The sequence below is a fragment of the Contarinia nasturtii genome, unplaced genomic scaffold (genome assembly GCF_009176525.2).
Source record: "Contarinia nasturtii isolate CC-2019 unplaced genomic scaffold, AAFC_CNas_1.1 Cnas_scaffold_1037, whole genome shotgun sequence".
NCBI classification, from domain to species: Eukaryota; Metazoa; Arthropoda; class Insecta; order Diptera; family Cecidomyiidae; genus Contarinia; species Contarinia nasturtii.
This window is the reverse complement of record NW_022198383.1, coordinates 150,241-170,339: the sequence shown is the minus strand read 5'-3', so window position 1 is coordinate 170,339 and position 20,099 is coordinate 150,241. Positions and strand designations below refer to the sequence as shown.

Here is a 20,099-nt window from a genome sequence, read left to right as displayed (position 1 = left end):
GTAAAATTTCAAAAGAAATAAATAATTTCAAATATAAAATATGTTGATTATTCATTTCTTGGCATCGATCTATGACGATTAGCACATGCGACCAGATATTATAATGAGATATTTTCAGCCAGCTGAATCAGCTCAGCCAGATATAGTCAGGAGCTGAAATGGAGTGAAAACAATGAAAGTGATTGTTATAGTGATTGCAGCAATCCAAGTGTAATTATAACCATAACAATCACTTCTATTGTTTTCCCTAAATTTCAGCTCCTGATGATATCTGGCTGAGCTGATTCATCTGGCTGAAAATATCTCATTATAATGTCTGCATGCGACAAATATGTTTTCATGGGAAAAAAATTGAAGATTTTTTGGCAATTCGAATATTAAAAGGTAGAATACTAGTAATAATTCCAGGCTGATTTTGATAACACATTTTGTAGATTGGAATGTCAGTGATACTTAATTAGATTGCTATATTTCGTCTAATTTCCATTTATAAATTGACGGCTCAACGAGTGAGACGTTCTGTATAGTTTTGAACACTTTATGCACTGAAGTGAATTTGAGAAAAAGAAGTAATGAATTGTTTTTATACATCAAGAATGACATTATTATTCGATAAAATTATGTCATCGTGGTTGTCGTTTATATTGTAAGTGAAAATAATCATTCAATCTTTTCATTTTTAATCGAATCAAGTTTTTGTTTAAATTCAGATGTCTTCCCATTTTCTTGTACGTCAATATTATTGATTGTGTGAATGTAAATGAGAGAGTATTAAACGAGATCATAAAGCCAAATACTCCCGTTACCAATAAAACAATCAATTTCTTTATTGAATTCGTTCGTGAAAAATATAATTACGATATGATCAACGTCCATTCCTACTCGCATCCGGAAAAATATGTTCCAATTCGAAAAAGGACTAAATACGATATTCAAATTTTATACAGTATTTATCCACCACCATTTTTAATTAAATACTGTCTCCTAAAAACAGGTCTCATACAATGAATATTGAGTACACTTTATACTCTTTAAATCAAATTCATCCAATGGTGTTGCATGATCTTGAAACGCCAAACGAACTCTTACATTTTCGTACAATTAATACGTTTATAAGTTTAGTTCGGGCGACGACGGATTTTGAAATGGAATTCATTGATTTTATGACACCAAGGACGATGTTCAAATTTCATTCATAGATGGACCAGATGGAATTCGAGAAGATTTGATTACTCACACATATTTTAAAAATGTTACAATCGAAAAAATTATTGCCATTTCCATAATAACTTATTCATCAATTGCGTCTTGAATCAAGACAGTTAACTTTTAAAAAACAGCTTTTAAAAAGAAACAGTAAAAAAAAGTAATGATTCGTGCTTCAAATTTTTTTATCTTTACAGTATAACATGTTCATTGTGGTTTATGTGGTGACGATTTTTGTATCGATCATAGGAACATTAGCTTTTGAAACACCGATAAATGTCATTGAGATGGAACTGTGTAACTATTTGAAGCAAAAAGAACTCGCTTCCATCTAATGCAAACGAAATTCAATTTGTTTGACAATCGCTTCCAAAATTAATAAATAAAAATCATCATCTCAGCATCACAATGACATGTATCATAATATAATTCCAAGTCATTCCGATGTGTGTTAGCCCAAAATAAACGAAAAAAAAACTAAAAATCTTCAAATAATCCAAAGAAAAACTACCGATTTAATATGAAAGTCGAGTTTTTAATGTTTTATTTGTAACATTCGAGAGCATTGTCAATAGAAAAAAACATGCAAATCGATTTCAAACAAAAATGGTAATAATATAAAAGTAAAATCAAAAGAAAACACTACTTAAGTAGTCATAGATTTGGGATGACGATAAAAAGACATTCATTGTCATTATAGACTTATCGCAGCCGATACTATGATGATCATAGTATGATGAATCAGTGATTCGTTGTTGTATGTTATTGAACCTTGTATATTTCAAGGTCCGGACAGTAACGTCGGGTGTGTGCATTATCGCCAGTTGCACCGCAAATAACGCAAACCAATGCACGTAGACGTGGACATCTTGTCCGATTTTGTTCATCTACATTACGGTGTGATTGCCAAATGTACTCTCGTTCGCCATTATTCTTACAAAATGCACAAAACTTTGCGTTGAACATATGAGATGTGTTGAAAAGTAAAAGAAGAAATTAATCGATTTCATTCGATTTAATTTGACCGCCAAAAATATACTCACGTTCTTCAATTTCTTTTTTGGGCATCGCTTTTTGATAGCATGGCCATTTTGATAGCGCTGCGGCGGCGGTGGTGCGTCACCTTTCCAGCATAGAAACAAGATAAAAATTTCAATAAAAAAACCATACACACAAAATCATTCTTTAATTACCATTTGCTAAATGCAAATTGTTTCTTGCGCGTTCATGAAATGCCATTTGATCGTACTGATTGAGTGCACCATGTTTGGGTTGCCAACCGAAATTATTTGACTTTGTTGTTTTTGCAATGAAACGGAATGAAAATCGACAAATCAATAGACATACAAACATTTTGAATACATCAAAATACATTACAACTTGCATACATCATTGGTTGACAATTGATTTTGCATGTACCGTTGTTGGTTGGCACTAAGTTCACCGTGATGGCGTATTGGCAAAGATCCTGTTGCCGATGAGTTCCATGTCCAACGACGATTTTCCATACCTATCACGATGTAACATGCAATTAAAATGTATGGATACCGGCAAATGTATAGCTAAAACGCATTACCTGGCCAAATCGAATCCATCGACTCAAATGAATGTGGCGATTGTTTAACCGAATTGGGTGCAATATGGTCATTGCTTTTGTAACCGCAAGAGATCGACTGTGAATAGTAGAAGATTAAAACAAAAAAAATTCACTTGAAAAGTGATTAAATCACTTACATCATTTGATGACGATTCTGATGTCGATTTTTTGTGATCAACATTTGCCGGTATTCCATTCCATGGCATACAAAAGTTTGCTAAATATACAATGAAAAATGTCTATCTAACGATTTTTTAAAAAGAATCCCCAAAAAAGAAAACCCATTCACCATTTAAAATATTGATAAATAATTTACCGTTTTGCAAATTCGAACCACTCAATAGAAATGGATCCGTTGTTTGTTCGTCTGAATAGATTTCGACGCCATTGTTGCCAAAATCACTTACATCATTCAATGCTGATGCTGATGACAATGCTGATGCTGTATTTGTGTGATTCATATTGAAGCGTTGCACATTGTGCTGTTGTATTGGCATGTTAAGATTTGGTGTTATTCCATTCAAAAGCATACGCAAGTTCACTAAATAAATCATAAGAAATGTGTAGGACCTACCTAATGATTTTGTTTAAAAGAAATCCTCAACAAATGAAACCCATTCACCAATTTATTTAAAATATTGATGAAAAAATACCATTTGGCAGAGTTTCACATCTAAATGGAGCCGCTTTTGGTCCACCATAATATCCAAATTTTATTTTCATATTTTCTACCTCTTGATCAACATACTCTTTCAAATTCATGACTTACGAACTGATTTTGCCGATTACAAATAACAAAACTGTCAACAGAAATTAAAACAACAATAAAAAAAATAATCCAGAGAAAACAAATTGACAAAACAAATAATTTTCTTCTGTAAACGATGAAATGTCCGCAATAAATTCACGAAATAATCGGGATATATGATCTTATTTTATAAACGCTCTTCTCGTTGATGCTGTTTATCTTTTTCGTTAATGTTTCCACTAAGTCTAAACAATTTCCAAGAAAGACAAACAAAAAATGCCGTTGATGCGATAAATATGTTTTCAAATTGGCTGACGCTCTGGTTGTGACTGTTTAGACGCAAAAAATCACAAGTGTACTCTGAGAAAACTCAGATGTTAAAATTCAAAGTAATAAGAGAAAAATGCCATTTTAACATGGAGAGGTTTTTAAACATGGTAAAATCTTATTTTACCCGCAACACATTTCTTTGTGGGTAAAACCGCATTTTAACATGTGAAAAAATCTCTCCATGTTAAAATGACGACAAAATGCCATTTTAACATGGAGAAATTTTGTCACATGTTAAAATGCCGTTTTACCCGCAAAGAAATGTGTTGCGGGTAAAATGAGATTTTACCATGTTCAAAAATCTCTCCATGTTAAAATGGCATTTTGTCGTCATTTTAACATGGAGAGATTTTTTCACATGTTAAAATGCGGTTTTACCCACAAAGAAATGTGTTGCGGGTAAAATAAGATTTTACCATGTTTAAAAACCTCTCCATGTTAAAATGGCATTTTTCTCTTATTACTTTGAATTTTAACATCTGAGTTTTCTCAGAGTATGTATGATACAGAAACGAAAAATTCGCACACACAAACGAAAATCGAACTGATTGAAACTAAAGGGGCGCGACTCTTTCTCTCTCTTTTCCTTTCTCTTAACTCAATCTCCAATTGTATGCATCGGAGTTTGTATGTTTGGCCGCTTTTGTTGAAGTCGTACGGATCAGTGTTTGTGTTTAAAAACAATATGCAAAATAACAAAAAAACTGCCTCGATTGAATTGAAATAAAATGCAGATAAATTGAATTCAGAAATTGACCATATTTCATATGATAAATTATCAAAAAAAAAAAAATATTTTTATATGTACAACTTTGAATTTCTTTGCAACGGTTTTTTTTTGAAACCGATTCAAACTACTGCGCCATTTCTGACAGTTCTGTCTCTGTGTATGAATTCTTGTGCATACTTGAACACCAATCATTTGAATTAGCAATAATTCTGAGAAATGATTTAGTATCTGATACAGGGTTATGACTATCGCAATGATTTTTTGCCATAATTTTTTTTTCAGCTGGAGGTAATTCAAATAACAAGATTTAGTATGTACCGTGATGTTACCGATAACAAATGCAATGTAATGCGATCGGTTCGAAAACGATTTGCGGAAAAATGTTCGCAATTCCAAACAATTTTTTTGCCATTGAACTCATAGTGAAAGTTCATTCGACACTGGCTCGTTGGACACTACACTTCACTGGACACTACACTTTTAATACTGCCAATCTTAATATTGTACCAAATATACGTTAGAATAGCATCATTCTATTGTTTTGAGTAAAAGTGTATATTAGCACTGCTCCATTGCTTAGCAGCCAATAAATGTAAGACAGTATAAATGCAAAATATATTGACTAGCAAATTCTGATCAACATGTTTATATTCACAACAATTGCTTTAATAAAATAATTTGTTGATAAAATATCATGCGCCATGATATAATGAATATAAAATCAGTTTCATTCGCTCTATTAGACGATTATCTTGTAGATATTGTCCATAAATATATATGTCATGTGAATTCATTTGTAATCAGCTGATCCAGTAAGTGAAATCCCTCCGAATGCTGTTAATCAATGTGTGTCTATGTCGCTCATGCTTATTAATATCAATTCAAGCAACAGATTATTAGAACGTATAATTTTCGTTTGTGCCATTTGGTTCGTTTGAATCGAAAATAATTGAAAATGTTACTGATTTCTGATAAATTACTTTCGTTTGTTGTTTGTATCAGTACGAGGCTCGTAGTACGAACTGTGTACAAATACGAACTCAACTTCTGACAAGTAGGCTTCACAAGTACGATTTCATGCTCTGTTTTTGATCGACAGTCAAATTAAAAAAAAAATTAAAATAAATATTTCGTAATAATTTCTGACTTTTTGGAACTGTTGTAGAGAAACGTGCCTTTTCAAACGTCATGAACTCACAATTAGCCAGAAACTTATCAAATGTGGTGGCTAAAGGATTCAAAATTTTCACATAGAATTACTTAAAAAACTTTTCTTAGAAAATATTCCGAAAACGCTTTTTAACGATGAGATTTTTCGGCGATAAATTTATGTCAATGTGGTTCATATTAAAACTGTAAGTGAAAGTTATCATTCAAAGGAATTTTAAATCAAAAAATGTTTTTCTTTCAATGCCAGATGTCTTCTTATATCCAACGTGAATATTGGTGATTGTAATATATTGAGCGAGCTTAAAAAACCAAATACTCCCGTTACCAATGAAATAATCAATTATTTCATTAAATTCGTTCGTGAAAAATATAATTATGACATGATCGAGGTCGATTTTAACTTTAGGCTCGAAAATTATCCTGCAATTCCTCCTAACACATACGATATTCAAATTTTATACAGTAATTTGAATTTATCTGATGCCGGCCACTATACATGCGTATTTTACGATGCATATTATAAAACTGTGTACATTTATAACCGTCTGTACGATATCACTAACGCTATTGCGGATGAACATTTTCCAATTATAGAAAATCGGTATCCAATGAGAGACCATGAGGTGTGTGTTAAGCCAAAGACCGAACAATATGATGAAATATCAAGCGGTCTATTTGCCATTGCGTATGCAACGACATTGATTTTAGAGAAGGACCCATCTTCTTATACGTTTAAAATGAATGTTAATTATTCGGACAAATCCATTCATTTGAGAGAACATATTTCAGAAATGTTTCAAGCAAAAGAACTATCATTATTTCCGCAGTAAGTTGAAAAGCTTTTAAAATGTGACATTTTCAATTAGATATTTTCCCCAAAAAACAGGTCTCATACAATGGATATTGAGTATACTTTATACTCTTTAAATAAAATTCATCCTATGGTGTTGCATGATCTTGAAACGCCAAACGAACTCTTACATTTTCGTACAATCAATACGTTTATTAGTTTAGTTCAGGCAACAACGGATTTTGAAATGGAATTCATTGATTTCACCCATTATCCTGAATTATATCCCCTCTATAATGACACCAAGGACGATGTTCAAATTTTATTCACAGATGGATCAGATGAAGTTGGACATTACATATGTGTCTTTTATGATGCAGAGGATAAAACGGTTTCCGTCTATGACAGTCAATATCATAGATATTTGAGTGATGAACAAATGTTCATTATAGAAAAACGCTATCCGAAGCATAAGAAAATTACTTATATTAAAACAAAGACAAAACAGAAAGATTGTTCATCATGCGGACCATTTTCCATTGCATACTCAACCTCATTGATTCTTGGCCACGATCTTAGGACTCGTAAACTCAAAACGAAATCGAAAAAATCAAAAAAGTCTACCAGAATATTTGATTATTCAAATTATATGCGAAAACATATTTTAAAAATGTTTCAATCGAAAAAACTATTACCATTTCCATAATTTTTTTAAAAAAGTAATGAATAAATTGTTATAATGTATTGCGCAAAAGTCGAATTTCTAAATTATAAGAATTAAATATTTGCAAATGTTTATACTAATGATCCCTGTTTCAATTTGCACAGCTGTTGTTATAAAACTTCAATGTCAAGCAGTTTGGGAGAAATTCATTACGTAGTCTTACAAAAATTACTGAATTTTTCATATTGAATTGAAAGGTTGATGGATTCAGTAGAGTTTTAAACTCTTACGAAATAAAAAAAATAAAAATTTCATATTAAAACGATGAAACGTTTCTGTATTAAATTAAATTATTTAAATAAAATAGTGTCATTGTAAGTGAAAAGAATATACATCAAAATAAATACACTACCGGTCACAATTATGGAAACCAATCCAATTCAAATAAATTGTGGCATATTTTACCAATACATTAAGTAGACTGAAACTGCAAAGTCTCAAGATCAAACAATAACCGGTTCGATTTGTCCTATTTTTGGATGGCGGGACCCAAAGTACGGACGGCCGTCATTTTGATACCGCGTTAGATTTCGATATGAAGTTTATATTTTTTTTCGTACTTTGAGGCTAAGATGGTAAAAATTATTTGTATTGGATCACTAAAAGTAAGAAAAAAATTCAAGACCGAAAAAAGTTATTTTTTTATTGAGGGTTTCCATAATTTTGACCGGTGATGCCTGATTAATTTTTTTAATAAACTATTTTGTTTCTTCAAAATCAGATGTCTTGTCATATCGTACGTCAACGTTATTGATTGTACGAATAAAAAAGGAAAAAAGTTGGAAAGAAGTTTAGCAAAGAAGTATTGGTCCAGTAAAACTGATGAAACAATCAATTATTTTATTGAAATTGTGCGTGAAAAATACAATTTCGATATGATTCGCGTAGATTTTAATCCTCAACTCGAAAATTATCCTGCAATTCCTCCAAACACATACGATATTCAAATCGTATACAGTAATGTAATGGAACATTTCTTATGCATTTACTACGATCCAAATCCTGAAACTCTCTACATTTACGATAGTTATTTCAGTAACTCTATGCTAGACAAAATGGATGAACATAGCATATTAATTTTGGAAAACCGCTATCCAATGAGAAGAAAGGTGGTTTGGGTTCAGCCAAAAACCGAACAATACGATGACACATCAAATGGGCCACTTACTATTGCATATGCAACAACATTGATATTGAATAAAACACCGGCCACATATGGTTTCAAAATGCACGCAAAACATCCTGATAAAGCCATTCACTTGAGAAAACATATTTTTGAAATGTTTCAAAAAAAAGAATTGTCGCTATTTACACGGTAAAAAAAAACTTTGAAATTAATCTTTTGAATATTTTCAAGCATTTTTTTCCTCTAAAATAGATCGAATCGATTGGACATTGATTATATTTCTGAGTCATTGATCAACATCGATCCCGATATCATGAAGCAGCTCATGACTCCAAATAAACTGTTCTCTTATCGTACAATCAGTATTTTTACCAATTTAGTTGAGTCAACAACCAATTTTGATATGATTTCTATCAATTTTGTCTTCTATCCCGAACTTATCCCCATTCATAATCGCACAAAAAACGATGTACAAATCTTAGCTTCAAAAGGAATAGATGAACATAATCCCGGACATTACATGTGCATATTTTATAATGCTGGCGATAAGACGATTTACGTGTATGACAGTCAACGTTTGGATGAACAACAAATGCACATTGTAAATGCACGCTATCCATACCATCAAAATATTACTTATATTCATCCAAAGACAAAACAGAAAGATCGGTCGTCATGCGGCCCATTTGCCATTGCATATGCAACCTCGTTGATTTTAGGCCATGATCCCAAGACGCTTAAACTCAAAACGAATTCAATTCTGACCGCAGCCTTTTTTACGAAAAAGTTTGATTATTCAGCAACTTTTCGAGAACATATTTTGAGAATGTTTCAATCAAAGAAATTATTGCCATTTCCGGAAGAAGTAGCGATACCGTCATGTTTTGACCCACAGTCAAGTTCACGCGATTAAAGTTATTTCAAATTTCATCAATTTTTTTTAGGAATGTCTTTGATTAAAATCAATAAAATGGTTTTCAATCACAAATATGATGTTTTTTTTTTTAATTCTTTAGGGAAAAAACGTTTGCAATATAAAATGAATGTAGCAATACGATCAAGCTGACAATTTTTTTTTATCAACAGCTTCTTGTTATTGTTTGAAATAATGAAGCAATGTGTTGTTTTGTTTCAATCATTTATTTAATAAAACAATAGTTTATCTTGATTTGGAACTCAAAATTTGGTTCAGTACAGAACGATTCATTTACTGAGATTCACGCTCGTCTCCATAATATATCAAACGGGCTACTCTTTATCAATGAGCGCTAATATCGTAGATTTTTCTTTATCGATTCCACCAATACGACATCTACTAAAAAACTCGCCGATTTATGTTACTAGTGGTGTTTTAATACAGCTCGTGTAAACGTACAAAGGAACACACAGACTCCGATTCTGTGTATGCGTATGTATTACAAATTCTGCACTCAGTCGTCAATCATACGCATACACAGGATCGGAGTCTGTGTGTTCTTTTGTATTAGTTCGTCTGTAATACAGCCATAGCCGTATAGTTCGCTCGAGCTGTGTCAAAGCAACAGTAGTAACAAAAATCGGTATCTTTTTTAACAGATGTCGTATTCGTAGAATCGATAAAATTAATTTGTATGGGGAATATACGATACTAGTTCCCATCGCTCTTTATTTTCGATGACATGGAAATATTAAAAATTTGTTATTGTAATAAATTTTATTCTTCTTATTCCTTCATTGATGTACACCAAATAGCTCATTTTGTTTACATTTCTAGTTTTGGTGATTTTTTCATTAGTTGTATCAAAACCGCAGAGGAATTTGCCTGAACTAGTGCAAGGAATTTCACGTTTTACATTCGACTTTTATCGGGTAAATTTTGGATGTGAATTTACATTATTCGTGGAACGCTTTTCCATTGTTCGTAGTGGACAATTTCCGTTGAGCTTCTTTCCGTTGTGTTACACCACATATTTGAGTGCTCTTGTCTCCTACAAAAAAAATATATTCTTGATTCCAACATATACCTATGGTGGCAGTCATATTGCACACTTGGCTGTGAAAATTTCACACATCCACACTCGTGCTTTGTGAAGTTCGCCAAACACTCTTACCAAATTTAAATTGATCTTTTAATACATATGAAAATAATGTTCGATGCCTTCAAATGTGTCTATGTCTAGTCAAAATAATTTAAAAGGTTTTACAAACAAAAAAACAAAAAGCTTGGCGATGTAACGCTAAAAGCCCATTTGGTTTAAAACTTGGAAACTTTGAAAGGTAACTGTAAAAATTAAACGACATTGTTTCTGTAGTAAACAACCTTCAATATATTGATATGTACTCCAAATACCATTAATTTTGAACGGAATTTTATTTTGATGTTGAAATATATGGGTCTGTTTTGTTTTGTTTTGTTTTGTTTCATTTTCAATTAACGAAATACTATTCACGAAAATATTTGGACCATTTTTCGGAGATGTGTAAATTAACAATCAGACAATAGAGAGCAAAAATAAAATGAGAGCAAATATTTTCAGGGGGGCTGATTTTTTACAAAACTAAAATTTCAATTTTGCGGTGAAAATCCCTAGCAAATTGAAAGAATTTCTCTAGTGTTCAAAAAACCCTAGCAAATCGGAAGATTTTTCCTCACTTTCCAAAATTGGCGACCAAAAAAGGTCCTCACATTTCGAATGAAAAACCAAAATTTCAATTTGAATCATTTCAAATTTTTCTTATTCAAATCACAGGGGGTAAGCCTTCCTCTCATACCCCTCCCCTTCGCACATTACTGATATTTTCTGTTAACAATGTATGAATATTAACATGTTTCCGAATTTTTCGCATTTTTTTGTTAGCTATAAAACTGTCGTTGCGTTCGAAAGCGATATCAGTTATCCAACTGCTACACCAAGCTATTAAAGTCTATTCCAATTGTTTCTTTTATTCAAGTTTGAAATAAAAATTATAACATGGCTGCATTAAGATCGGTTCTTGCAACAGTACTTATATTCTGTATCATTGAATATTGCGAGAGTAATGCAGGTATACTAATTTGTCATTTAATTTTCAACATTAATTAATGTCGTTCATTTAATATTCATGTATATTTTTTATTGCGAACTGATTCTATTTGCTTTTTTTGTAATATAGGATTTGCAGGTTTACGCATTTCTAATTTTGCTTTTGAGGGTCATAAATTGGCAAATGGTGGAAACTGTGACGGAACTAATCCATTCAAACAAATGTCAAAATATTGTGAACCTTATGTAAAAATCTTCGTAAATGGGCAACAGGTTTTCAGATCAGAAACAAAAAGTGCTGCAGTTAATGCGGTAAAGTTTAGTGAGCACTACGAGAACGCCAAAATTCCAAGGGACGCAAAAATCCGCATTGAAGTTTGGGATAGTGATTCAGGCAATGCAGGAGGTTCAAAAGATGATTTGATTTTACGAAAAGAAGTGACTCTTAATCAATGTCTAGGATATCAGACGATTGATAATGGTCACGGTTCAAAATTGTCATTCAACGGTCTTTTAAAATAAACTTAAGTTGAATGAATTTAAGCAGAAAAACAAGCGGTTAAAAATCGTTCATTAAACAAATGTACAATTCATGGCACTTGAAGAACATATGTCTTTCTGACAAATAAACATAACGCACACAAACAAAACGCATTCGATGAATTGATATCATTGTGGACATTTTGTGTGTGCGACCATGTATTGATGTATACAAATTGTTTTATTTAATTTGATTTTTGTGTTACAGGTGATAAATCGTAGGTAATCAATATTCTAACTACTTCGAATATGGAAATATACCAATCTGATCGAATGTATTTGAAATAGTAAAATTCAACTTTAAGGCCGACCTGTAGTTCAGGAGATAAAAAAAATGTGCATACATGTGTTGTTGAATAGAAAATACCATAATAATGTAGTAAACATGAAATGACTTGACCCAAACTTTCTGTCGGCAGTGTATATCATCTGTCACTCAAAATATTTTTTATATAGATAACCCATAACAGGTTGGCTGTAAAAATCTTTTTTTTTTCAGGGATAAGGATTTTTTTAACCGTCCAATAAGATGTATTTAAAATATTATTTGTATGAATATGCATTTAGATAGACTATTATTTTTCGATGCATTTCATGCAGTGCTAACCTTGTTAATAAATGAAACAAGACAGTGGTAAATATGGTTGGTGACGATAATATTTGTATTTTTTTATAAATGATTTTAGATTAAAAACTATATAAAAAAAATATTATAGATTTGCATTTGAACCATCGAAGTTTTACGTATATTGAGTGAAATCTTCTGTTTCTCTCTCGTTCTTTGCACTGTTGTTAGCCGTTTGATTTGAACTTGATGCTGACGTTCCTCCATTCTCTTTTTGTATCTAAAAATATGTTGTGGACATTATAAAGGGACATATGTTAGCGTCTAATGCCAAAGCAATAATAAATGAAATCAAAAAATATCATACTTTTGCCCTAAGATGCTTGATCCGACGCAATCTCTCCAGCCAGTTCGATGCATACGGTCTTCCGTTCTTTGTTTGTAATGATTTTGCTACCAATGATGCCAACTGTGAATTGAATTTAAAAAATTGCGTGTGAATCTTTGATGAATTGGTTTCATTTGAATATTGCTTCACTTACATTAGCATGAAGTGCCAATTGTCTAGCATAACCAGCCGCACTTGCATCGGATATAATCTTCGGTTCGGTATGGCAAATGAATTTGGCCACATCGTCCTTGCATCGTACAAATATTCGATTGCTGTTCAATTCAAGCGGTTCAATAACAACACACGCATAATTAAATTGACCTTTGATCGTGCTCAGATTATATTCTTCGCCACTTTCATTGTAAACAATCGACACATAGTCGTTGCCAATATTTTTCTTTTTCTCGGTTCGATTTGGATCGTCTTCTTTGTTTGGCATCAGCGTGGCAACATGAAATGTCACCTGTATGATATCATCTTGCCAAATGTATGTGAAGTTACCGTCTCTGCCATCAGTCTCCATGTCGATGAATAAGTTCAATTCTTTTGCATTTTTCAGCGATACCAAAGCACCTAAATTCTGAATGAAATCCATATAACGTAAACTACCATAGCGATTACTCAAGATTTCGATTTCGTTGTGTGTTTGATTGGGGCCTATGTATAATACACCGATTTTGTGCGTTTCAAAAGGTGGAATATAGTTGATCATGCTGCGAAAAAAGGGGGAATACCAATTAACTAGGATATTCGGTATATTTTAATGGGTCATTCACTTACTCGATTGTTTTGCAATTTTGTTGACTGATCAATAGTGGCTGTTCGGTCACTCGATTTGGACCGGTATAAAAGAATTGTAGAAATATTGAATTCGGACTGAGCACTGATCGAGCTAAAAAATATAAATAGAAAACCATTATTAAGAACCATTTTGGTTTCATTTCCCCTTCAAGTTATGACTTACTGCTTTTGAATGTCCATTTTGAATTATCACGATTGTCACGTTCGCCGCGTACAACTGATATGGTTTTCGATCGTCCCCTTTGGAAATCATTGAAATTATTCGAACTATTCAAGTGTGACATTTCAAGATTGTTACGCAGCAAGCGTGGCGATAAAGGAGCATGTGATTGTGGTGGTTTCGTGGCCAAATTTGGCATATCAATGTTTAGCTTGAATTTGGACGATGATCCGCCAAGATTGATTGACGATCCAGATGAACTGTGTCTTGGTTCATTCATCGGTGGTTGTTGTTGTCGCGATTGAGATTGTTCAGCATCATCGGCTGAATGCTGTTTACGTGGTGCTGCATTTGGATTTGACGGTAACAAATTGTCGACCGACGAATTTGGCCCAATTTTTGTAGTTGACGATGATGTCGACGATGACGATGAAGTCGAAGTATTTTGAGTGGAACTTGATTTTGCAATGAAATCTTTGTGCTGATTCTTTGCCATTCCACTTGCAACTACTGAAACGGTACCATCAACTTTTGTTGATTTCTGTTGATCCATTTGACTGGTTTTCGGTGGTGTTGCATCACCAATCTCTTCAGGGATTGCTTCACAGCTGAAAATTTACCAAAAAAAAAAAAAAAATCACATTTATATTTGAGAACAATTGCTTTCTTTTTCTTTGCACTCACCTTGGTCGCAAGTTCTTCTTTTTCTGTTGTTGTTCATTGTCCGTAATACAAAAATCATCATCGGCACTGCCATGTGCCGATAAATTAATACCAGCCGATTGTGGTTGATTCGGTTTTTGTCCAATGAACGGATGTCGCCAATTCGAACTCATTTCCGGGCTTGAATTTACACGACGAACTGGATTTCTTGATTTGGCGTCATTCTCATCAAATACCACGCCACTGCCATCATCGTCGTCTGGTTCTACATCGCTAAAACTGCCCGATGGAATTTTCTCGGCATTCGCCGATTTCGGTATATTTATTGGGCCACTCAATGGATGTGACACTGTCGTATTTGTCTCCACATTTGAAATTGCAGAATTTGCAGTCAAATTTTCTGTCTTTTGTGTAATATTCGCAGCATTTTGTACTGTATCCGATTTCTTTTCGATCATTTCATTCGGTCTGGAAGTGTTCGACTCAATTGTGACCTTATAATAGTTTCTTTTGGCCACTTCATTTGATGATGTTTGTTCATTTGCTATATTCACATTGCTGCTCCACAGTTGTTCTTGATTCATAAAATCGGGAATATTATAGATTTCGCCCAACGATGGTGTGCACATATTGATCAAGTCTTGAAGTGGAACATCGCACGATAGTGAATCCAATGCAATGTGATTTTGTATTTTCATAATCCATGACATATTTCCAGTTGGTCGTCGTATAACGATTTCCGCCCATCCCGAACACGCACAAATACACACTTGTTTGATACGTTCGATGCTTTGTTGTGGTGACAAATACATCGGATGGCTGCCAATCGAACCGTGTTTGCTAACCGTTTCTGATGAATGATTTAGAGTATCCGGATTACTGCCACGTCGTGACAACGCATCTAAACTGCCCGATGAATTGAAACGGCCTTCGTTCGATGAACCCTTGAAAAATCTACCGGTGTCTGTATTCATGCCAAACGGTGTTGTTATCGATGATGAATTTGAAAATTCACTACTCTCTGACACTTCACCGCTATTATGTTGTAGAGTGGCTTTTGTATATCGACGACATATCTCACTTCCACTCGATTTCAATGAACTCACTTCGGGCGATGTTGCACCATTCGATGAACTTTGTTCAGTCAATTTAGAGGTTTTGCATATAAAGCCACAACGATCACATAGGCCATTTGGTCCAGCTGTTGATGAGCATCCACTGGTTGTGATCGTAACCACATTATTACCCACTAGCCATGACATCGAATGACCATTTGTTAAAAGATATTCGGCGGTCGATGAACGCTTCGGCAATGCTGAACACGTTGAATAGGTATGACGTGACAAAAAATCGATGCAAGTATCGGCCAATTCCATGTGAAAATTGTATGCCACTTCATCGGCTGCCTCGTCACTTTTGATGTGTAAATTTTGAATTGCCGGCCGTTCACGATGCTTTGCACCACGCTCAGTTAAACTGGAGCTTCGTTTTCGATTTGACGAATCTTCATTGACCGGCGCATGATCGTTACGTTTCATCTCTTCGAATGGTTTTTGTACATTTGTTGTTAAACCTTTTAAAATGTACTGCACAAAATCCTTTCGCCATGATAATTTACACTTTAAAAACCAGCCGGCGATTACATGATGTGCCAATGACACCGTATAATGATCGTATTTGTGGGGATTTGTGTATGGCAATGAAATCGCAAACACATACATGTATTGAGTGTTTGTAAAGTTGGCAAACAAACGAGCCGGTAAACGACTCAGAGCTGGAAGAAGAATGGAGAATTAGATGCAAAGAAGTAAAAGAGCTGAAAAGTGACTTGAAATTGACTTACTTGACAAAAATTCCAAAACGGGAACGGCAACATTCAACGTCGTCGACATTCTACTCATGTCAAACAGAATCTCAGCCAAATGACGAAGCATCAATTCCAAAATCTCCATCAACATAACGGTAAATGCCTGAATACACACACGTGGTGTATTTGTTTCTAGCGATAGTAGACCCGGTCGCAACGTTGTAATCATTCGATTCTGAATTTGACTGCCAAGATTTTGATGATACGGAATCAATGCGGCTATGGTATTTATTACCAATGCTTGAAAATCGGATAACTGCGGTTTGTGTGTTGAAGGAATAAATGTATCGATTCGTGGTTTATCTTTTGAATGTTGCGACTGTGAATAGATAAAAGTGTTATTTTCATTCAAAGCGATAGTTGTTGAGTCATTGAATGTGTGTTTTCAATTGAAATGAAATCCATACAAACATGGCCTGGAAATGCCTATGTAATTTACATATAAACGAGTGAGACTCAAACATGTTCTTCTTTTTCCATCAAATATACCAGTGGCGCCACCAATTTTACATATAAGCGCATACAAAATTTTCAATATGGCTGCGCCCATGAGAGAGAAAATTTCGTCTCATTCATTTCCGCCCCATGCATACAAACCTTTGTCACCAAACCAATAATAGCGGTGGCCAATGCTTCCATATCAACGCCACGGAACAATGCCTTATTTTGCAACATCAATGGTAATCCCTTCAAAACGAGCTGCATCACGGACCAATCATTTTCACTAACCAAACAATCGATAAACATTTTGCAACTTCGCTTTATCGAAATGGTTGTTTGTGCTTGGATTTCGGTATCTTGTGACGTTTGTTGTGTGGGTGCTGGCGGTTGATTTTGTTGTTGTCGATTACTTTGATGGTAATTCAATTCGTTTGCATCGATACTCAAGAAATGGCTATATCGCATTCGATTACTCTTCAAATCGTCCATGTATCCGACGAAATAATTTGCATTGGCCCGAATTCGTAGCAACCATGCAAAAATGCTACTCCGAACAGGAACTGAAGACTCAAGTAAGGTTGATTTTTGATAATATTTTTCCAAGTGTGCATTCAACATTGCAAATATTTTTATGGCATGTGCCGTGGATACCGTGTGCAGTTTCGATAAGAATACCTACGAATAGCAATGTTTAATCGACATTTTATCTGAAAAAAAAAAAAAATATTGTAATTTAGTTTAACTTACTCGTATCAATTCGTCAATGAGCGTGGTAATATGGGCGAGTTCATCGTCATTCTTAAGAACGATTCGACCATCATCATTAAATCGATCGAATGGCCGATTCAATAATTTCTCCACAATATCGAGTAATTCAATGCTTCGTTTTGTATCGCATTGGGCAACCAATTTCAACAGCAATTCACCGACACATGTTCGAATTTTGGCATCGCTCTCATATGCAACATTTGAAAACGTCGGAATTACAATACTCTCCAGCATTTCTTCCTCATAGGCGGACCTGTTTCACAAATTTTCAGAAAATTAATTTGGAACATTCCACTTTTCTTCGAGCAAAATATTTACTTGTTATTGTCCATGATGCGCTTAAGCACCTGCAATGATTTCTCTCGAATTTTAAAGTTGTGCATGTTGAAAAAGCGATTCATGAACGAGTTCAGTTCTTGCAACCATTGTGTTTGGGTTGGTGTTATTTTTGTTGCCTTGTACTCCATGAGATTAACGATTGAGTCTTCCGATCGACTTTCGCACACATATTCGATGACCGAGTAAATGGTTTCCAAATCGGTGGCAGCTTCATTTCGCTGAAGAAGTTGCTCGATTTTGTCAAGCGCCTCGTGATATGCAATATGAATTACACTGTCTTTCGAAAGACCATCATTCTCTGTAAACATAAAACATGTTGTTTTCAAAAGGAGTCGTTAAATTAAGTTTTAACAAAAACAATGTAGGCACAGGAATTTACCGTAATAACGAATGTTGTCGGCTATCGTTATTAAGATTTCACACAAAACATCCCAAGTGGGTTCGCTCAAATCACGTCCAGACACATAGATCAGTCGTTGAATACCGATGATTACTTCATACGTGACAAACACTCGCTGACTTTTAAGTGCCTGCAAAAATCAAAATGCGACATCAGTTTCTATTTTCAGGTAAAATAATCTAATAAATAGTAACTTACGCATAAAAAACTCTGTAAAACTGAAGTTGGTGATTGCTTAAATAGATCATTTGCATTCGAACAGGTCGATCCCCACAATCCCATATTAATATAAAAAACAGCGCCACGTAGTAGAGCGTCATCGTTCACATAATTTGAATTATTCAATAAATTACACATATAAAGCAGAGCTGCGTGTCCCATTTTCGTGCCAAGCAATTTTTTCATTATGTCCCATGATTTTTGAACGTAAATTTCACGATTTACGGTTCGACACAGGGCATTTACCCATTCTGGCAGCATTTTGTTTGGCAGTACGGTGTAACAAAGAATTGCATCTAAAACGTCTAAACATTGCAAAACAATATCGTCGTTTGTACAGCACATCAAACAGGCATATCTATGTTTGAATAAAAAAAAAATGTTGCAATTAGTGGTTAATTGCACTTGATAAACGGTTGAATACAAGACAGTGCTTACGTGATAATTCCATTAACAATATCGGGATCTAAATAAGCTGCATTATAAACAATGATATTATGTACCATAATTAAAATCTCTCGAATTTGTTTGATGTCGCGAAGTTTGGCGAGCCATCGATTAAGTATAAAATCTCCGATTTTATCGTCGATATCTTTAATATTTTTCCCATTGTCGGTTATTGTTTTCAATAAATCGAGTTGACATTGTACATCTTCCTCTATATCATGTTCTTGGATCACGCGAAAAAAGTGTACACGCGTTAATGATAAGTCTTCAAATTGACACAGCACCAACTTCTGATAAAATCGATAGGTTATATGACGCTGTTCCCAAGGTCGTGTTGATGCTATCAAATCCTTGGTCAACTCCCAAATCCGAATGATGGTCGTCTATTCATTGCAAAAAAAAATGAGTTAATGTTGTTTTGAGTTGGGTCCAAATGTGAGATGTACTTACATCTTCTAATCGGCTTATTTTATCCGATTCGGATAGGTCTTTGAGTGTTTTGCATCGTTGTGTAGCTGCGAGTTGTGGTTGTATTAGACCTTCCAGATCACGCAACAAGTCTGCATCAGTTTTTTCACGATTACTCCCTGCTCAAATGTGGATGGAAATGCTTATTGTTATTGTTCAATTGTTTCAATGTCAATCCACTTACCGCTAGAATTTTTATCCATGCGAAAGAAATTCTTCAATTTCGACAACGAATCCTTCTGACTCATGGTGGCAATCGATGTTGATTTGAACTTGATCTACTTTCAAGGCTACTCTGTATTTTTATGTGAAGAACAGTACACATTCATTCGGTGAAAATGCACAAATTAAACAATAAATTTTAACTAACTAAATTTTAATGTATACGGTGAATGCTTAATTTCTTCAATTCTTCAATGCTGTTTATGCCGTGGCATTTGTTCAATGCACGAGCAAGAATTCACTTGCAACCAACCACAAGATAATACACACTCTGTTTCCACATAGACTTTCCGAGTCGAAGAGAGACACTTACACACAATAAAAGCAATTCTACTCCTCTATACCACAGGAGCCACAATCAATCTTCTCTGCTCTGAAGCACAAG

General features: G+C 34.1%; 4 protein-coding genes across 7 annotated transcripts; 2 read left to right on the top strand and 2 right to left on the bottom strand.

Moving 5' to 3' along the window:
- Positions 1 to 1,822: 1,822 nt before the first annotated feature.
- On the bottom strand, positions 1,823 to 5,018 carry LOC116344289 (protein nanos-like). Of its 4 annotated transcripts, none has more exons than XM_031772763.1 (8): positions 4,930 to 5,018; positions 3,120 to 3,344; positions 2,941 to 3,020; positions 2,783 to 2,879; positions 2,595 to 2,716; positions 2,400 to 2,499; positions 2,250 to 2,329; positions 1,823 to 2,157 (listed from the first exon to the last, which is right to left on the bottom strand). In XM_031772763.1, the coding sequence occupies exons 2-8, from the start codon at positions 3,331 to 3,333 to the stop codon at positions 1,969 to 1,971; spliced, it is 882 nt and encodes a 293-aa protein (XP_031628623.1). In that variant the 5' UTR covers positions 3,334 to 3,344; positions 4,930 to 5,018; the 3' UTR covers positions 1,823 to 1,968. The 4 variants fall into 4 exon arrangements, with proteins under 4 accessions (XP_031628623.1, XP_031628624.1, XP_031628622.1 ...); XM_031772764.1 differs by lacking the exon at positions 4,930 to 5,018 and adding an exon at positions 3,378 to 3,869 and having other exon boundaries at positions 3,120 to 3,285; XM_031772762.1 differs by lacking the exon at positions 4,930 to 5,018 and having other exon boundaries at positions 3,120 to 3,869.
- An 812-nt stretch (positions 5,019 to 5,830) lies between these two features.
- Positions 5,831 to 9,409, top strand: LOC116344049. Its single transcript, XM_031772423.1, has 4 exons — positions 5,831 to 5,966; positions 6,029 to 6,607; positions 8,017 to 8,610; positions 8,674 to 9,409. The coding sequence occupies exons 1-4, from the start codon at positions 5,917 to 5,919 to the stop codon at positions 9,332 to 9,334; spliced, it is 1,884 nt and encodes a 627-aa protein (XP_031628283.1). The 5' UTR covers positions 5,831 to 5,916; the 3' UTR covers positions 9,335 to 9,409.
- Positions 9,410 to 11,304: 1,895 nt separating this feature from the next.
- LOC116344180 lies at positions 11,305 to 12,139 on the top strand. The gene is made up of 2 exons (XM_031772615.1): positions 11,305 to 11,445; positions 11,554 to 12,139. Exons 1-2 carry the CDS (start codon positions 11,373 to 11,375, stop codon positions 11,943 to 11,945), a joined length of 465 nt encoding a protein of 154 aa, XP_031628475.1. The 5' UTR covers positions 11,305 to 11,372; the 3' UTR covers positions 11,946 to 12,139.
- A 459-nt stretch (positions 12,140 to 12,598) lies between these two features.
- On the bottom strand, positions 12,599 to 20,081 carry LOC116343904 (tuberin). The gene is made up of 16 exons (XM_031772221.1): positions 20,028 to 20,081; positions 19,677 to 19,787; positions 19,475 to 19,611; positions 19,016 to 19,407; positions 18,557 to 18,935; positions 18,338 to 18,488; positions 17,938 to 18,256; positions 17,599 to 17,872; positions 17,008 to 17,526; positions 16,387 to 16,729; positions 14,565 to 16,317; positions 13,884 to 14,488; positions 13,700 to 13,811; positions 13,071 to 13,632; positions 12,896 to 12,997; positions 12,599 to 12,808 (listed from the first exon to the last, which is right to left on the bottom strand). Exons 2-16 carry the CDS (start codon positions 19,738 to 19,740, stop codon positions 12,704 to 12,706), a joined length of 5,817 nt encoding a protein of 1,938 aa, XP_031628081.1. The 5' UTR covers positions 19,741 to 19,787; positions 20,028 to 20,081; the 3' UTR covers positions 12,599 to 12,703.
- Between the last annotated feature and the right edge of the window lie 18 nt (positions 20,082 to 20,099).